Source organism: Thalassophryne amazonica, chromosome 7, assembly GCF_902500255.1.
Source record: "Thalassophryne amazonica chromosome 7, fThaAma1.1, whole genome shotgun sequence".
In the NCBI taxonomy this organism is placed as follows: domain Eukaryota; kingdom Metazoa; phylum Chordata; class Actinopteri; order Batrachoidiformes; family Batrachoididae; genus Thalassophryne; species Thalassophryne amazonica.
The window spans coordinates 88,761,939-88,782,551 of record NC_047109.1 but is presented as its reverse complement, the minus strand read 5'-3'; the positions used below and the strand labels follow the sequence as shown (position 1 = coordinate 88,782,551).

The 20,613-nt window shown below is 45.5% G+C and overlaps 1 protein-coding gene across 3 annotated transcripts in view; it reads left to right on the top strand.

Annotated features, from left to right (window-relative positions):
- Positions 1–20,613, top strand: part of osbpl3b (oxysterol binding protein-like 3b) — a 147,950-nt gene that overhangs the window by 100,993 nt on the left and 26,344 nt on the right. For 2 of the 3 annotated variants that reach the window (XM_034174991.1, XM_034174993.1), the window contains 2 exons: positions 6,647–6,777; positions 17,341–17,442. In XM_034174991.1, the coding sequence (XP_034030882.1) occupies positions 6,647–6,777; positions 17,341–17,442 (233 nt within the window). The remainder of the gene's footprint in view (positions 1–6,646; positions 6,778–17,340; positions 17,443–20,613) is intronic. The other variant, XM_034174992.1, reaches the window with a different exon arrangement.

Below are 20,613 nucleotides of genomic sequence, written 5' to 3'. Positions count from 1 at the left end.
ATTGATCCAGGACGTCGTGAGAGAACAGAGAAGTTTCAGAAGAAGTTGGTTTCAGCATTTTATCCGGATATTCCACTGTTAAGGAGATTTTTTAATGAAAGACGTGCGGCACGGGTATGCGCGTCGGGACGCAGCCGGCGCGGTGTGGCGGCACAGGAAAAACACCTCCGTGTTGATAACCATTTATAAAATCTAGGCGGCTTTTGATGGCTTTCAGTGGAGTGAGTATATGACAAATTGTTTAACAGCTGGACATGTTCCAACTTGTCCTTAAGGCTTCCAACGGAGGTGTTTTTCCTGTGGCGGAGCGTCGCGGCGGCTGCGAGCCGACGCTGCAATCCTCCCTCACGTCTTTCATTTAGTGATTAGGAGAGGCACCTTTACCCAGAATCCTTTGCAATCTGTCTCTTTGTTACAAAACCTCAGAATTAGTGCATTATTCAACATTAAAAGATATATGTTATATTTTAACTTTGTACAAATGACAGAATTGACATTAATGGAGTTATTCTATTGGTATTAATGTTATTTATAAATCAACACCATAACTCAATATGACTTTATTTTTCAAGACCTCCGCATGACCGGAGCATTGTAATTGATAGAAAGCTGGCTTTACGGCTGCTTTTAAAGTGTCTCTGTGTTGGAAGGGCTGTAATAAACAAGACCTGCCAGCAGTGGCCAACTGTTGAAAGAAAAGTGTGGTCTTGTTGTTTGGGTCTCAGGGTGTCTCTCCTCAGAGCGCTGTAGTAAGTAAGAGCTACCAGCAGGGGCAGACTGTTGAAAGGAAAAAGTGTGGTTTTATTGTTTGGGTTTGTTATTATTTTTAATATTATTAGAAGCTATTGAAATTGTTTATTAGTAGTTGTAAATGTGTAAGAGATAATATTGGAATTGATCTGTTATCAGATATCTGTAACTTCCGATACATTTTTGGGTGGTCTATGTTTTATCTTTATCGAAGATAACTTTTCAGTTATCTGATTATCTGTTATCGAAGTTAATTTTTTGGTTATCTGTGCCCACCACTGGATTTATGTGCCACCACATAAACTGGGCACTGAGCATCTCTGTGTGCATTTGTCAGACATCACAGTTGCTTCTCACAAATATGTCTGCCTGCTGTTGTATTTGCAAGTATGATGCGCCTGGCGTGGAGACAGGCAACAGTTGTGGAGCTGTTAATTACTAATGAACTGTTTGTCACAGTTTTTATTCATTAGCATTCTGATAATGTTCCATCTTAATGTTTCCTTTGAGCTGTTGTTAAGGGAGAAATTTGAATTCCCAATATTAATGTTCTCTTTTCACATCAGTTTGGTCCTTAGATGCTGCCACTTAGGGGATCATGTTTATTTTGTTGCCACTCAATAGTAGCATTATACTCAGTTAAACGACACAACATGGTGTAAAGAGGGTTTTTATTGATTTATTTATGGATATGGATACAGTTACATTGGTATATATTTGAGTACTGATAAAGTTTTAATAGTTTTACACTCAAGTCCATAAATATTTGGACAGTGACATGATTTGGACAATGAAGGGATGCTAAAATTGAGGTAATATGTTCAAACATTCTTCTCCTGGTTACAACTCTAGCACCAGCATTCTGAACAATTTCAAGGCGTCTGATGCTGGTGTGGGAGAAGCCAGAAACTAAGACATTTACAATCATCAGTTCTAGATAAAGGTATGAATCAATGATGGAACAGGTCAAATCTTCGTGTTATGCAGATGAAAGAAAGCATTCTTTGTAGTTTCTCTAATGTCCGTGGGCATGTGTTAGTGCACTCAATGGACAGATGTTTTTTGCTTTATTACTATGATGAATAACCCATGCATCCAGTGTTAAAGATAATCAAGATCAAAATGGTGGCCGTGAGGCTTGCCACGGTACGAGCTCTGCTCCTGTGTCTGTTACTATTGTCTGTTCTGTCTGTCAGAAAGTCATTTTGTGTGGCATACACCCGCTGGGAGTTGCTGTCCCTTAGGGACAATCCCTATACAATTGATGAGGCTGTGATGTCCACCTTTCCTGCTGAGATAATAAACAGTCCGGTGTATCCAGGTTCCTGGAAGCACAAGCTGGCTAAAAAACAACGCCGGGCCGGTGTACTATGCAGGTTTAGGAAGCGACCATACCGACCACCACTACCAGCCCTGCTCCTCACCAATGTAAGATCATTGAAAAATAAAATAGATAAACTTTTCCTTCTTCTCCAAACCAACATGGATTATAAGGACTGCTCTGCTCTCTGCCTCACTGAGACCTGGCTGGACCACACCGTGCCTGACCTAGCTGTAACCCCACCCAGCTTGTCACTGCACCGCGCAGACAGGTCAGTCAAGCTATCCACAAAAATCAAAGGTGGCGGCATATGTGTGATGGTGAATCAGCAATGGTGTAATAACAACGCAGCGCTCAAGAGTTACTGCAGTCGTTACCTTGAATATATTGCTGTTAAGTGCAGACCGTACTATCTTTCCAGAGAGATTGCCTCTGTTATTTTGGTTGTCGTATACATCCCTCCATCTGCTAACGCTAACGTAGCCATTTCCGAACTGGCAACTTTCATCTCCTCTGTGGAAAATTCTCATCCTGACACGATTGTTGTGGCACTTGGTGACTTCAACCACACCAGCCTGTCAGTGAACCTCCCTAACTACGTCCAACAAGTCACCTGCCCAAGTAGAGGCGCTAACATTCTGGACTACTACTACATCCCGATTAGCGGAGCCTACAGGTCCTTCCCGAGGGCTCCGTTGGGGATGTCGAACCACCCCACGCTCCTGCTCATTCCAAAATACCGGCAGAAACTTAAATCCTACAGCGGAAGTTCCAAGTCTGTCCTGTGCTGGTCCACCACCTGCATCGATACCTTGAGAGGCTGCTTTGAGTGCACTGATTGGGATGTATTCAGTGCACCTGAGGCCAATCTGGATGAGTTGATGGAGACAGTGACATCATACGTCGACTTTTGTGTGGAGATGTATATCCCCACGAAAACAGTTAAAGTATACAGCAACAACAACCCAGGGTTCACAAAAGAAATTCAATTACTAGAAAAAGAACACTGCTTATTTAGAGGGAAATAAAGAACAATACAACAAAGCCAAATACGAACTTAGATCTGCCATAAGAAAAGTTAAATCCATATATGCACGAAAATTAGAACAGCAAATACAATCAAATGACACTAAATCAATCTGGAAAAAATTAAAAAGCAAGACTAATTATAAAACAAGCCCACCTCCCTCACCAGACACTGACAGTAGCTTACCAGATTTATTAAATAACTTTTATGGTAGGTTCGAACAGCAGCCTATCCCCTCCATTTCTCCCCCATCCCCCCCACCATCACCTCAGTTCCTTATTGAGGAGGAGGAGGTCAGAGCCTCTTTTAGCAAAAATAAAAAGAGGAAAGTGGCGGGGCCTGATGGTGTCAGCCCAGCTGTCCTAAAGCACTGTGCGGCCCAGCTAGCCCCAATCTTCACTTTCATTTTCAATAGCTCCCCCAGTCAGTACATTGTTCCAAAATGCTTTAAGGACTCCATTATCATTCTGGTACCCAAATCCAATAAAATATCCTCCCTTAATGACTACAGACCAATAACTCTCACTTCGGTTAGAATTAAATCATTTGAACACATCATACTCACACAACTGAAAGAGCTTACCTCCCCCCTCATGGACAGTCACCAGTTTGCTTACTGGACTAATAGATCTGTTGAAGATGCAATAACCCTGGCCATTTATTACATCATGCAACACCTGGAGTCCCCCCACACCTACGCCCGGCTACTGTTCATTGACTTCAGCTCTGCTTTTAACACAGTCAACCTCTTCAATAAACTCATGGACATGGATATTGGCACTACTCTCTCCCACTGGATGCATAACTTCCTGTCACAAAGGACACAGAGAGTTAGGATGGGTAGCCTCCTGTCCCAACCTCTGACCCTCAGCATAGGTGTCCCTCAGGGTTGTGTTCTTTCACCTTGGCTTTTCTCCATCTACACAAACTCCCTCACATCCACCCATAGTTCAGTTTCCATTCTTAAATATGCAGATGACACTACAATAATTGGACTCATCACTAACAATAACGAACATTACTACCGTGAACAGGTCACCCAAGCAGTCACTTGGTGCCAAATAATAACCTACAGCTTAACACATCAAAAACCCAGGAACTCATAGTCAACTTCTCATGCTCACCCTCTCACAAAATCCCCATTTCCATTTCTACCCAGCCCATCTGTATCACAGAGTCATTCACATTCCTAGGTACACACATTAGTAACACACTCAAATGGAAACTGCTTTCGGACCAAATCTACAAAAAAGCTAATAAAAGATTATTTTTTCTCAGACAACTCAAAAAATTCAGAGTCAAGCACAACATCCTGCTTCAGTTTTACACCACCATCATTCAAAGCATTCTCACCTCATCCATAATCGTCTGGTATGGAAATTTGGACTCCTATTCATGCAAAAAAACTACATCGTATAATAGTCAAATCATCTAAAATCACAGGCCTCACCTTCCCTTCCATTGACACACTGTACCATAGAAGCATCACACAACGGGCAGTAAAAATCACCTCTGACCACTCACACCCTGCATATCACCTGTTCACACTGTTGCCTTCTGGAAGACGCTACAGGTCTCTGCCAACGAAATCAGTCAGATTCAAAAACAGCTTGTTTCCAACAGCTGTATGGACACTAAACCAAGTCATTAACTGATGTTTCTACATGTATTTGTCTATTTATTGTTTGCTTGTTGCGTGTTGACACAGAGATGTGAGCATTTCATGCTGTCCTGGAAACAAATTCCACCAGCTTGTTGTGTTTACATTAATAAATGAATCTTGAATCTTGATCAAACTCCTCTGTGAGATCAATAAAGTTTATCTTATCTTATCTTATCTTAAGCTTGTGTCTGTGTCTCCTGGGACCAGTGGCCATCATCTCGTTTGAATATATGTTAGAAATTGCAGGACATCCATTTTGTTACAAGACAACTGTGTAAAATCCTATTTTGTGAGACATTATTTGCATTAATTGGCATATAAAGCTGAGTGTTATCAATGTAACAGTCTCTACATTAAAGGGAATCGCAGAGGGCCTAATAGAGAGCCCTGGGGTGCCCCATATTTTACCCGAACAAATTTTGAAGTACTGTTATAGAAGACACATCAAAATCAGTTTGATAGCTATGTTGTTAACCACGAAAGAACTGAAACCACTATTACCAAAATTATTTTTAAGCCTATCCAACAATATACAATGAGCCACTGTATCAAACTCTGCACTGAGATCCAGCAGTAGCAACACTATGGTAGTGGTATCTGAGTCCACTATAAGAGCGAGTGCTGTTTCCATGGAGCACTAAATTCGACACTCCGACTGTAGTGGCTCAGGGAGTTCGTTATCAGCAAGATAAGCCACAAGCTGCTGTGAAACTACATTTTCAAGGATTTTTGAACAGCAATGTAGATTTGATATCTGTGGATAATTAAACAGCGAACCCAGATCTAGTTTGGATTTCTTAAGAATAGGTTTAGTCCCTGCAGATTTAAAACATTCAGGAATGGAACCAGCTACGAGTGAAAAATTTATCATTTGATCATTAATCATTTTTTTAGCCTAATCTCCTCTATTTTCTTTTCAATGTAGTCTAAGAAATTTTGGCCTGTAAATGGTGACCAGCTTGCAAATGGTTGCTCTTGAATATGATCGGCCACAGTGTCAAACAGGAATTTTGGATTATCTTGTTTTTGCTTATTAGGTCAGAATAATAAGCCCTCTTTGCAGCCAATAATGCATGTTTGTATTCCAATCCATCCTGCCTGATAAGAAATATTTCTTATTTTGAACTACACCATTTACACTCCAGGCTTGAGACATCGTAGGTATTCATTAAACCAAGGTGTTTGCAACTTGAGGTTACACAATTTTAAAGTAAGTGGAGCAGTCAAATCCAACAGATGAGCGAGTGCTGCATTCAGGTTTTTTGTGAGACTGCCCACGGAGTGACCATGTTCAGAAAGAGACTAAAGAATCTGTTTAGAAAAATAACATATAACCTTAGAAAGGGAACATCCTTTCTTAAAATTTGGCAACCTTATCTAGATTATGTAGAAAATGTGATATTGGAATGTGACTGACCTTGGTACATTGTATATTTACGTTTGAATTAACGGAGCATGCTTTTGGGGATGGGGGGCCGGGGGTTGTTTGTTTGTTGTTGAACTTGTATAAAATGGAAAACTGAAAATAAAGTATTCAAAAAAATAAAAATGAATAAATAAATAAATAATCTGAGGTAAATTAACAGGAAATTCAGTTATGGTAAAGAAACTAATGTGTCGTATTGCTGATGTACAGACGACCAGTCTCATCGGACAGGATAATGATACTTCAAACTCAATGAGCAGATAATCCAAAAGTGCAGATGAGCTGCATCAGTATCTGAAATGGCAATACCACAAGCCAGGACAAATCCAAAGTTTTACCACAGCAGTGAGTCAATCCCTGGACAAACTAATGAAAGACAAATACGCTGGTGGAAACTGGACCGCGCTTACTTTGTCACAACAGAATCAACGGCTGATTGTGGCTTTCTTCTTTCTACAGTGCACGACACCATGAAGTCTGCTCTAACTTCATTAACATCTGAGAAAGAGAGGTTAAAACAGTGTCTGGATGTCGAAATGTGTCCACCCACATCGCCGCAGGTGGTTGGTTTGAAGAACGCACTAACATCGGTATGTGAACTGTCACAGCCTCACACTGCTAGACGATGTTATCACGGACAAGAACACTTTAGGCCTTCTGATGTTCTGCTGACTGAATGAAGATCAGCAGGAAGAATACAGAGTACTTGTACATAGCCAAAATGACACAAGGACAGTGAAGGTGTAGCGACTGAAGGTGCAAGAAGTGAAGCTCAGCAATTTAAGATCAGTGTTCCAAAGAAGTGGTAGGGTTTTTGTTGTTGTTGTTTGTTTGTTTGTTGGAGGTGGGGAGGGGGGCAAACAGGAATGCTGGTGTGATGGTGTGGCTGGATAAGGATGTCCCAAATACTGTGTAATAAATGGCCTGGAATAATGTCAGGAGACACTGCTGGAGGTGGTAAAGATAGAGAGAATGGATGAAGAGGAGGTGCTGTGGTGTAGGAAAGTAAAAGAGGAAGATGCACAAGAAGACTGTGGATATGGCCACATTCTTCTTGTGCACCGTCACATTCTGAGGTTGCAGTGCACAGTGTGCCCACCGGAGTAAGATCGTGTTCAACCGTCATCCTTTCCTGCCTCCCACTCTCACTTTGGCTGCACACATTTATTGTCATGTTGACTTCATTTGCCACATCAGAGCTTCTGCGTCATTTATGCCAGTGCATTTCTCTGTTTTTACACATCATTCTGAGTGAGAACTAGTCCTGACGGGTTAGTCACCCTCGACTCCACCTCACAGAGTCAGTACTGAACAGGCAATTGCGTTTCTGAACAAGGAATAAACAGGCAACTTTCAACCTGTTTTTCAGGTGATTTGGCACAGAGGAGGAGACACATTACAAAGATACTAATCAGGAAAATGTACATGAAAAGAAAATGTGTCATTTGGCCTTTGATAAGGTATGCAGTAGGGTTATTTATCAATTTCTCATTATTTCAGAAAACTCAACTCATATTTAAAAAAATGTGCATATGTATTCTCAAATGTTATTTTATACTTTATTATGACTTAATGGGAATGTTAAACTTGGTTCACACGATCACAATTTCATCTGTTGTTTGTTTTGCGGGGGGGATTTTGGTGGGGGGGGGTGTTCTGTCTTTGGAGCAAATTCATTATTGGACATATATGGACAGCCCAGTCTCACGGTTTTTCTTTTTTTCGTTCTCCCTTCATGTAATGAGTCAAATTTTCGTGACAGGGTATTTGAACACCCTGCGGTTTTGCAAGTTCTCCCACTTAGAAATCATGGAGGGGTCTGAAATTTTCATCTTAGGTGAATGTCCACTGTGAGAGACATAATCTAAAAAAAAAAAAAAAAAAAAATCCAGAAATCACAATGTATGATTTTTTTAATAATTTTTTTGTATGTTACTGCTACAAATAAGTATTTGACCCCCTACCAACCAGCAAGAATTCTGGCTCACACAGACCGGTTAATTTTTCTTTAAGAAGCCCTCTTATTCTGCACTCTTTACCTGTATTAATTGCACCTGTTTGAACTTGTTACCTGTGTTGGGAAAGTGTAGGTACACGGACCCACAACAGGGGGCGCAAATGAACGGACAATGGAGGAGGTCAAATAACAACACTTTACTGTTGTGAATGTGCACAACAAATACAACAGATTACAACAATAGACAAAAAGCCAAATCACAAAAGGTGTTGTGTGGGCAGGCTCGAAGATAGGAGACGTCTGTCCAAAGCAGAACCGGAACCACACGATTTCCTCCGCCACCAGACCCCGGGAATACTGGAGCCGCCAAGTCCCAAACTCCCAGGTGGCCACTGCCTCCGCGTGTCGGACCTGGTACTGCTGGCGAGGAACAAAAAACAATTAAATGTGGGCGCGTTTGCACCCAGCAGTCTGCACGGCAGGAAAACTACCTCCACCTCTCGTTGGAAAAGGAGTCTGCTAAACAACGCACAAAAGTCACAAAAGGTTACTGTCACACAGTCAGCTGAGTACGTTACCTTCCAGGTAGAACAATATCTCTGCAAAGAGGTGGAGACGTCGTCCTGCTGATGTACCCCTGCTGATCGGATGATTGGTAACAGCTGTTGCAGGTGATGCGTGACAGCTGTCACCCTGGCTGCTCCTGTGAGGCGGCTGCGCCCTCTGGGGGCTGGAGTCCGCACTCCAGACAGGGCGCCCTCTGGTGGTGGGCCAGCAGTACCTCCTCTTCTGGCGGCCCACACAACAGGACCCCCCCCTCAACGGGCGCCTCCTGGCGCCCGACCAGGCTTGTCCGGGTGGCGGCGGTAGAAATCGGCCAGGAGGGCCGGGTCCAGGATGAAGCTCCTCTTCACCCAGGAGCGTTCTTCGGGACCGTACCCCTCCCAGTCCACCAAATACTGGAAGCCCCGGCCCATCCTACGGACATCCAAGAGCCGGCGTACAGTCCAAGCCGGCTCGCCATCGATGATCCGGGCAGGAGGCGGCGCCGGACCCAGAGTACAGAGGGGTGAGGTGTGATGCGGTTTGATTCGGGACACATGAAACACAGGATGGATCCGCAGTGAGGTCGGAAGCTGAAGCCTCACTGCGGCTGGACTGATGACCTTAAGGATCTTGAAAGGGCCGATGTAACGGTCCTGTAGCTTGGGGGAGTCCACTTTGAGGGGAATGTCCTTTGTGGATAACCACACCTCCTGCCCTGGCCGATACGCAGGGGCCGGGGTCCGCCGACGGTCTGCATGGGCTTTTGCCCTCGTCCGGGCCTTTAGCAAAGCAGAACGGGCGGCACGCCACACCCGACGGCACTTCCGTAGGTGGGCCTGCACCGAGGGCACACCGACATCTCCCTCAACCACCGGAAACAACGGGGGCTGATACCCCAGACACACCTCAAAAAGGGAGAGGCCGGTGGCTGAAGACACCTGGCTGTTATGGGCATACTCGATCCAGGCCAAATGGGTACTCCAGGCCGCCGGGTGCGCGGCAGTCACGCAGCGCAAGGCCTGTTCCACCTCCTGGTTTACCCGTTCTGCTTGCCCGTTGGTCTGAGGGTGGTACCCGGACGAGAGACTCACCGTGGCCCCCAGTTCCCGGCAGAAGCTCCTCCAGACTTGCGAGGAGAACTGGGGACCGTGATCGGAGACAATGTCTGTTGGAATCCCATGCAGCTGGATGACGTGGTGGACCAGGAGGTCCGCTGTCTCCTGGGCTGTTGGGAGCTTCGGGAGGGCCACGAAGTGGGCCGCCTTGGAGAATCGGTCCACTATCGTGAGGATGGTGGTGTTACCCTGGGACGGCGGGAGGCCCGTGACAAAATCCAGGCCGATGTGGGACCAGGGGCGATGAGGCACACGCAGCGGCTGGAGTAGTCCTGATGCCCTGCGATGGTCAGCCTTGCCCCTGGCGCAGGTGGTGCAGGCCTGGATATAATCCCGGACGTCGGCCTCTAGGGACGACCCACCAGAAGCGCTGCCGGACAACTGCCACGGTTCTTCGCACCCCTGGATGACAGGAGAGCTCGGAGCCGTGACAGAAGTCCAGGACTGCAGCCCTAGCTTCTGGTGGGACGTATAGTTTGTTCTTCGGCCCAGTTCCGGGGTCCGGGCTTCGTGCCAGGGCCTCCCGGACGGTTCTCTCTATGTCCCAGGTGAGGGTGGCCACGATAGTGGACTCCGGGATGATGGGTTCCGGTAGATCCGACAACTCCGCTTTGACTTCATCTTCATGTACCCGGGACAAGGCATCCGATCTCTGGTTTTTGGTCCCGGGACGGTAGGTGATCCGGAAGTCAAAACGGCCGAAGAACAGTGACCATCGGGCTTGCCTAGGGTTCAGCCGCTTGGCGGTCCTGATATACTCCAGGTTCTGGTGGTCAGTGAAAACCGTGAATGGCACGGATGTTCCCTCCAACAGATGACTCCACTCTTCAAGAGCCTCTTTCACCGCAAGGAGTTCTCGATTGCCGACGTCATAGTTCCGTTCGGCCGGGGTCAACCTGCGGGAAAAATAGGCACACGGGTGAAGGACCTTATCGGTCTTCCCACTCTGGGAAAGCACAGCTCCTATCCCTGAGTCCGAGGCGTCCACTTCAACCACTAGCTGGCGACTAGGATCGGGCTGCACCAGAACGGGTGCAGACGAGAAGCGTCGTTTCAACTCCTTGAACGCGGCATCGCAACGATCCGACCAGGTGAAGGGGACTTTTGATGAGGTCAGGGCTGTCAGGGGGCTAACTACCTGACTGTAGCCCTTAATGAACCTCCTGTAGAAATTTGCAAAGCCAAGGAACTGTTGCAGCTTCCTACGGCTAGTGGGTTGGGGCCAGTCTCTCACCGCCGCAACCTTGGCCGGATCAGGAGCGACGGAGTTGGGGGAGATGATAAACCCCAGGAAGGACAAAGAAGTGCGGTGAAACTCGCACTTCTCGCCCTTCACAAACAGCCGGTTCTCCAACAACCGCTGCAGGACCTGACGTACATGCCGGACATGAGTCTCAGGATCCGGAGAAAAGATGAGTATATCGTCTAGATATACGAAGACGAATCGGTGCAGGAAATCCCGCAAGACATCATTAACCAATGCTTGGAACGTCGCGGGGGCGTTTGTGAGGCCGAACGGCATGACCAGGTACTCAAAGTGACCTAAGGGGGTGTTAAATGCCGTCTTCCACTCGTCTCCCTTCCGCATCCGAACCAGGTGATATGCATTTCTAAGATCTAGCTTCGTGAATATTTGGGCTCCATGCAGGGGCGTGAACACTGAATCCTACAAGGGCAACGGGTATCAATTACGAACCGTGATTTCGTTCAGTCCCCTATAATCAATGCATGGACGAAGTCCGCCGTCTTTTTTACCCACAAAAAAGAAACCTGCACCCATCGGGGAGGTGGAATTCCGGATCAACCCGGCGGCTAAAGAGTCCCGGATGTAGGTCTCCATTGATTCGCGCTCAGGTCGTGAGAGGTTGTACAGCCTGCTGGACGGGAACTCAACACCTGGAACCAAATCAATGGCACAGTCGTACGGATGGTGGGGGGGAAGGGTACTCCACCGGCACCGTCCCCAGTTTGGGCGGGACTCTGACCTCCTCCTTAGCCTGGGAACCGGGAGGAACCGAGGAACCTAAACATACCCGACGGCAGGTCTCGCTCCACTGAACCACTACCCCGGACGGCCAATCGATCCGGGGATTGTGTTTTAACATCCAGGGGAACCCTAGAATCACGCGGGAGGTGGCAGGAGTCACAAAAAACTCGATCTCCTCCCGGTGATTTCCTGACACCACCAGAGTTACTGGTGGTGTCTTATGTGTGATTAGAGGGAGTAGGGAGCCATCTAGTGCCCGCACCTGCACAGGCGAGGTAAGCGCCACCAGAGGGAGCCCTACCTCCCTGGCCCATCTGCTGTCTAACAGATTCCCTTCAGAGCCCGTGTCCACCAGTGCTGGGGCCTTCAGGGTTAAATCCTCATAAAGGATTGTCACTGGGAGTCGTGTGGCAATATGGGTATGTCCCACGTGAATGTTTTGGCCCACCCCTAACCCAGTGTCTAGGGGCGGGCATTGGTGTTTTAACTGCTCGGGGCAGTCCCTTACTTGATGCTCTATTGAGCCACAAACAAAGCACGCTCCGCGGGCCAGCCTCCTCTGTCTATCTGGTGCCCTAAATGTGGCCCTGCTCGTGTCCATAGCTTCGTCAACAGGGGGAGCTGTCACCACACGGAGCGTAGAGGCCGTGGAGCGTGGGGAGGGCGGAACTCGGTCGGAACCGGAAGGGAGAGGGACGGCGCGTGCCCGGCCACGCCCTTCGTCTCGTTCCCGACGGCGTTCTTCTAACCGATTGTCTAATCGTATAACGAGATCAATAAGCCCGTCTAAATCCCGCGGTTCGTCCTTGGCCACCAGGTGCTCCTTCAGGACCAACGACAGTCCGTTTACGAAGGCGGCGCGGAGGGCAGTGTTATTCCAGCCGGACCTCGCAGCCGCGATGCGGAAGTCGACTGCATAAGCAGCTGCGCTCCGGCGCCCCTGTCTCATTGACAGCAGCACGGCTGAAGCGGTCTCTCCTCTATTTGGGTGATCTAACACTGTTCTGAACTCCCTCACAAACCCATCATATGTCAGAAGGAGCCGTGAATTTTGCTCCCAGAGCGCTGTAGCCCAAGCGCATGCCTTGCCGCGAAGCAGATTAATCACATAAGCTATCTTACTAGCATCAGTCGCGTACATGACGGGATGTTGTGCGAAGACGAGCGAACACTGCATAAGAAAGTCCGCGCATGTCTCCACACAACCCCCGTACGGCTCTGGAGGGCTTATGTATGCTTCAGGGGAAGGTGGGAGGGGTCGTTGAACGACCTGTGGAACGTCACTGTTGCGCACAGGATCGACAGGAGGGGGAGCCGCAGCAGCGCCCTGAGGGCTCGCCTCCACCTGCGCGACGAGAGCCTCCACCCTGCGGTTAAGGAGGACGTTCTGCTCGGGGTCCATGACGTTGACCGAGATATCCTGTTGGGAAAGTGTAGGTACACGGACCCACAACGGGGGCGCAAATGAACGGACAATGGAGGAGGTCAAATAACAACACTTTACTGTTGTGAATGGGCACAACAAATACAACAGATTACAACAATAGACAAAAAGCCAAATCACAAAAGGTGTCATGTGGGCAGGCTCGAAGATAGGAGACGTCTGTCCAAAGCAGAACCGGAACCACACGATTTCCTCCGCCACCAGACCCCAGGAATACTGGAGCCGCCAAGTCCCGAACTCCCAGGTGGCCACTGCCTCCGCGTGTTGGACCTGGTACTGCTGGCGAGGAACAAAAAACAATTAAATGTGGGCGCGTTTGCACCCAGCAATCCGCACGGCAGGAAAACTACCTCCACCTCTCGTTGGAAAAGGAGTCTGCTAAACAACGCACAAAAGTCACAAAAGGTTACTGTCACACAGTCAGCTGAGTATGTTACCTTCCAGGTAGAACGATATCTCGGCAAAGAGGTGGAGACGTCGTCCTGCTGATGTACCCCTGCTGATCGGATGATTGGTAACAGCTGTTGCAGGTGATGCGTGACAGCTGTCACCCTGGCTGCTCCTGTGAGGCGGCTGCGCCCTCTGGTGCCTAGAGCCCGCACTCCAGACAGGGCGCCCTCTGGTGGTGGGCCAGCAGTACCTCCTCTTCTGGCAGTCACAGTCACAGTCACAAAGATTACATTAGTAACACATGATGCTGTCATGGTTTAAAATCCTGCAGGGCAGCAAGGTCCCCCTGCTCAAGCCAGCACATGTCCAGGCCCATTTGAAGTTCACCAGTGACCATCTGGATGATCCAGAGGAGGCATGGGAGAAGGTCATGTGGACAGATGAGACCAGAATAGAGCTTTTTGGAATCAACTCCACTTACCATGTTTAGAGGATGCGAACAACCCCAAGAAAACCATCCCAACCGTGAAGCATGGGGGTGGAAACATCATACTCTGGGGGTGCTCTTCTGCAAAGGGGACAGTACGACTGCACCGTATTGAAGGGAGGATGGATGGGGTCATGTATTGTGAGATTTTGGCAAACAACCTCCTTCCCTCAGTAAGAGCATTGAAGATGGGTCATTGCTGGGTCTTCCAGCATGATAATGACACCAAACACACTAGCCAGGGCAACTAAGGAGGGGCTCCATAAGAAGCATTTCAAGGTCCTGGAGTGGCCTGGCCAGTCTCCAGACCTGAACTCAATAGAAAATCTTTGGAGGGAGCTGAAACTCCAAACCTGAAAGATCTGGAGAAGATCTGTATGGAGGAGTGGACCAAAATCCCTGCTGCAGTGTGTGCAAACCTGGTGAAAAACTACAGGAAACGTTTGACCTCTGTAATTGCAAACAAAGGCTACTGTACCAAATATTAACATTAATTTTCACAGGTGTTGAAATACTTATTTGCAGCAGTAACATACAAATAAATTATTAAATTATGTCTCTCACAGTGGACATGCACCTAAGGTGAAAATTTCAGACCCCTCCATGATTTCTAAGTGGGAGAACCTGCAAAATTGCAGGTTGTTCAAATACTTATTTTCCTCACTGTATTTGTATTTTTTTATAACAATTTATGTAAATGAAGTCCTATTTAGTGATTTGTAAATGTTCATGTAGCCATCTCCTGAGTGATCTAGAAGTGCATTTTGATTATTTCATTTCAACCCCATTATGATGTACAAAGGCAAAAATCACAATAATCATTGACCAACTACTTACCCATAAGACTGTATATGGACGTCTCAATGACAGATGCAGGATTCAAAGAAGCACATGGGGACCTCAATAACCTGATATTGGATGAGGATGACCAGAGAGCCAATACGGTGCTCCCAGGCTGACAGCAAGAAAGTGTTGTAGGACATAATTAGATCATATGTTCTACTTTATAACTGTAGCTTTTAAAAAATCATACATTGTGATTTCCGGATTTTTTTTTTTTTTTTAGATTATGTCTCTCACAGTGGACGTGCACCTAAGATGAAAATTTCAGACCCCTCCATGATTTCTAAGTGGGAGACCTTGCAAAATTGCAGGGTGTTCAAATACTTATTTTCCTCACTGTATTACTAACCTTACTCCTACCCCCCACCCCCACCGCTTCACTTTTAATTTCGTGCAGCCATCATGGAATGTATGACAATGAATTTGTGCTGCTGTGACAAAAATGAGGCCCTTTTCGTGACAGTATCACGAAACAATAGATTAATGTATGTTTTGTGCTCCTGAATCACAACATGCCATGAGACTGGGTTGATATGGAACCATATTTTTCTCCACCAGTTTCTCTCAGTTATCATATTTCAAATGCATTTCAGCTAGAATAGCATAATGATATGCATGCGGTATACAGTCAGGTCCATCAATATTTGGACACTGACGCAGTTTTAATAATTTTACCTCTCTGCACCAATACAGTGGATTTTAAATGAAATAATAAAGATGTGCTTGGACAGTAGACTTTCAGCTTTAAATTCAAAGGGTTTAGCAGAAATACCACATTGACCGTTTAGGAATTACAGCCGTATGTACATATAGTGCATCCATTTTCTGACGTCATAAATAATTGGGCTTAAAAATGGTGTCTTGGCTTCCCTCACTTGTTTCCTTCTTGAGAACAGCCTACTCCAGACAGATTTACCGTACAGTACCATACTGTTTGTACTTATTAATGGTTGATTTAAGTGAAACGCATATTGTTATTTGGAAATGTTCATGTTATCCAATCCCTGACTTGTTAAAAGAAAGTCAAGTCCAGTCTGGGAGCGGGTGTTGGTGCCACACATTGCAGCATCCACGTCTTATGTCCTGGATAGCATCCACCCAGGCAAACAACCAGTCCACCTCCACCTCTCAAAATTAAACATCTGCTGTAACCAGGTGAAGCATGGGCATTAACTTGGCTTTCTCCAGCCAGTGGGGTCTTCACCAGTCACGCAACTGTGTACTGAATCATGCACAGAGAAACATCTCACATGGCCAAAATGTTGAAGCTGATGCTCCCTCACAACGCAAATAGCTTTAGGGTCCTGGTGCTTCCTGTCTTACTGTATTTGTGTGAGATTTGGAAGGTAACTAGTGACCTAAGGCAATGACTGGATGTCTTTGGGGCTCTGTTTCTTCAAAGGATCCTTGGATACTACTGGAATGACTTTGTATCAAAGGAGTGGTTACTTAGGGAGAGTAAGATAAGAATTATCACTTGCATTGTGTTTAAAGAAAGCTGGCTGTTATGGTTGAAAACCCAGAGCATGAGAATTAGGACCCAAATGGCAAAGAACAGGCTGTGATAAAAGGAATAACAATTTATTGTAAATAATGAATAGTGCAATGGTGGTAGTCGCTGAAGCAGGCACTGGAGAGCAGAGGCACGACTGAAGCTCAGAGCAAGATTGCAGTCAACGACGTAGAGAGGGCCAGAGAGTTTGTAGCGTGGAACCATGAACGGTAGGACAGGACCAGGCGACCATGACAGAGCTGACGGTCAGCAGATGATCTGGGGAAAGACAGTATAAATGGTTAGTCCAGGCTAGGATGCGAAGGAACAGAGGACAAACAGAGGCCAGGTACCCTGCAGGTAAACTGTTTCTGGCGTCTGATGAGTGGAAAAGCCAGGGTTTTATATACAGGTGCTGCTGATGAGGAACAGGTGAGACCAATCAGCTCCATGACATCGTGCCTGGAAGACACAGGAGAGGAGAGGGGAGAGAGCAGACCAAGACAGCACAACACTGGCTGTAAAAATGATGATTTCGTATGAACAATAATCCTGATATTTAATTTGTCCAATTACTTATGGGCTCTGAAAAGGGAGGAAGTGTATATAAAAATTATTCCTAAATGGTTAATGTCATATTTTTGTGAAGCCCCATAATGCTTACAATCTACATAATGAACACATCTTGATAGTTTCATTTCAAGTGCATTGTAAAGGTCTACAGGGGCAAAATTATAAAAATATGGGCCTTCCTAGAAGAAACTCAAAGAATCAAATATAATTCTATGTGTTATTGCAACCCTTGAATGAGTTAAATGCTCAGTATTCAAAGTGACTACGTTAATGGTCGGGTTGTGTCCTCTGAAAGTGTTTACACTGGTTATGTTTGCAGGCTTTAGCCCAGAATTCTGAACTGAGGGAGCGTCTGTGCAAGATTCATGCTGAGTCCCTTATTGCAGAGCCCACGCTGATAAATCTAAGTGCCCCTGTGCAGGTGGGTGCAGGAACGCACTCCCTTATACTTTCCCCAGCATGATGATTAGAAGATGGTGACACATCTTTAATTTCATCCCACAGCATCTAGAGCATGTGCCATGGAATGAATGCGCTGTCCACTGTTGTACAATCACCCCGTCACTCTTTGTTCCTTTTGCGATTATGAACAATTTTTTGATAATGGCGTCTTCACAGATACACTCAACAAAAATATAAACGCAACACTTTTGGTTTTGCTCCCATTTTGTATGAGATGAACTCAAAGATCTAAAACTTTTTCCACATACACAATATCACTATTTCCCTCAAATATTGTTCACAAACCAGTCTAAATCTGTGATAGTGAGCACTTCTCCTTTGCTGAGATAATCCATCCCACCTCACAGGTGTGCCATATCAAGATGCTGATTAGACACTATGATTAGTGCACAGGTGTGCCTTAGACTGTCCACAATAAAAGGCCACTCTGAAAGGTGCAGTTTTATCACACAGCACAATGCCACAGATGTCGCAAGATTTGAGGGAGCGTGCAGTTGGCATGCTGACAGCAGGAATGTCATCCAGAGCTGTTGCTCGCGTATTGAATGTTCATTTCTCTACCATAAGCCGTCTCCAAAGGCGTTTCAGAGAATTTGGCAGTACATCCAACCAGCCTCACAACTGCAGACCATGTGTAACCACACCAGCCCAGGACCTCCACATCCAGCATGTTCACCTCCAAGATCGTCTGAGACCAGCCACTCGGGCAGCTGCTGGAACAATCGGTTTGCATAACCAAAGAATTTCTGCACAAACTGTCAGAAACCGTCTCAGGGAAGCTCATCTGCATGCTCGTCGTCCTCATCGGGGTCTCGACCTGACTCCAGTTCATCGTCGTAACCGACTTGAGTGGGCAAATGCTCACATTCGCTGGTGTTTGGCACGTTGGAGAGGTGTTCTCGTTACGGATGATGCGAAGGAGATGTGTTGCACTGCATGAGGCAAATGGTGGTCACACCAGATACTGACTGGTATCCCCCCCAATAAAACAAAACTGCACTTTTCAGAGTGGCCTTTTATTGTGGGCAGTCTAAGGCACACCTGTGCACTAATCATGGTGTCTAATCAGCATCTTGATATGGCACACCTGTGAGGTGGGATGGATTATCTCAGCAAAGGAGAAGTGCTCACTATCACAGATTTAGACTGGTTTGTGAACAATATTTGAGGGAAATGGTGATATTGTGTATGTGGAAAAAGTTTTAGATCTTTGAGTTCATCTCATACAAAATGGGAGCAAAACCAAAAGTGTTGCGTTTATATTTTTGTTGAGTATATTTTAAGTCCTCACAAAAACTTAAATGTACCTGCCAAGTTATAATTTCCTTTATCAGATGTTTGAACAAGCTGAGCAAATTAAGCGTGTCGCTGGAAATTTGTTGAATATATGGTGCTGGATTGTCTTCCACCAAATTCGTTTGTCTCTGAAGAAACAAAGAATAGTTATAGAGAAAATGTCCTGAAAGAGTTTGTGATTCCCTTTAGATATTTTCACAAGGGTCATGTTATGTCAAAGAAGATTAACACTTCAAATATTAATCTTGTTTTCCTGACTTTGTATTGGGCCCCACACACTTATGTTCTGTTAACGGATTCTGACTGCTTGGATGACTCATTCACACCTTAAAATATTGTGAAGATAATTTGGTACATCAGGCCAAACATGACAATAGGTTCTGCCATGATAGAGGAATCATTTCGTTTCATGTTTGACATGTACATATCGATTTGTCGGTTATAAAAAAAAAAATACCCTCAGACTCTCCTCCGCTATCTGTAATGGTCTCTACAACTAAGGAAAAATAAATATAATATATGATTTATTGTTTTCTCATTTTATTCATTCTTCTGTAACTTGATAATTTATTACACTATGGTCCATGTTACTGAAAAGTCCAATTTTACTGTATGCAATGGTGGACCCAGTTAACCTAATCAGCTAATAGCTAATTAGCAAAGCTAACTTTTCTTTAGCAAATTAATGTTTCAGCTAACTTTGAAAACTATTAGTGGACAACTAGCTTCCATTAAATTTAGTTTTACTAACACTTTTTGAATATAGTTTAATAATCAAAAACATTTGTAAACCCTAAAATCATAGCTTATAGTACACTAACCCAATAATCAAAATCAGCACATTACATGAAGACAAGAAGCATCACCTCAAGAAAATGGAGGAACAGAAGGTCAAGCTCAAGTAATTTCATTAATTAGATTCTTTTTTCTTCTTGTTCTTCCTCGTCATTTTCTACCGCTTACCCGAGTCTGGGTCACAGTGGCAGAACACCACCTCTATCTTTGGCCACATCCTCTAACTCTTCCTGGGAGATCCTGAGGCATTCCCAAGCCATCTGGGAAATATAGTCTCTTGTGTCCTGTGTGTTCAGGCCTCCTCCCAGTTGGACATGCGTGGAAGACCTCCCTAGGAAGGCAACCATGGAGTATCTTCACCAGATGCCCTAACCAACTCAGCTGGCTACTTTTCATACGAAGAAGCAGTGGCTCTAGTCCAAGTTCCTCCGAGATATTTGATCTTGTTTTGACTGCTTGTTCTACACACTGTTACGTAAAAAACAAGCATCTTTGCCCAAAGTTCATGACCATAGTTGAGTATAGGAGCGCAAATCAGAGTCACACTTTCTGGCTCAGCTCTTTCTTCACCACTATGGTCCAGTCCAGCCAGCATCCATAAAACATCAGGAGAAGCAGCTCCAATCCGTCGCCGCAATCAGACTCCAGCCACCAGGGGAGCTCAGCCTGAAATTCCAACATGGTGTCACCTCCGAGTGGGCTCACCATCTGCAAGGAGGGAGCAAAAGGTCTGGTGTGCTGTGGAGGAGAGCAATAGCCCACAAGATCTGACAGTTATTAATTAGATTAACATTATTTTCTATTTTATTTCTTCATGTTTCCTGTTTGTTTAATGCTTTCTGTACTTTAAACAAAGTGTATGTTCATTTCATTTGTTCACTTAACTATTTATGTACATCTTAATAATCTAACCTTAGCATGCTAAACATTTTGAGAACCTCCATGTTAATGCTACAACATATTGCAGTTTTGGCTCGTTGGGGCTGTTTTTCTGGGGTTTATAGCTAAAAGAAAATCAAACCAAACCTAATTCATACAA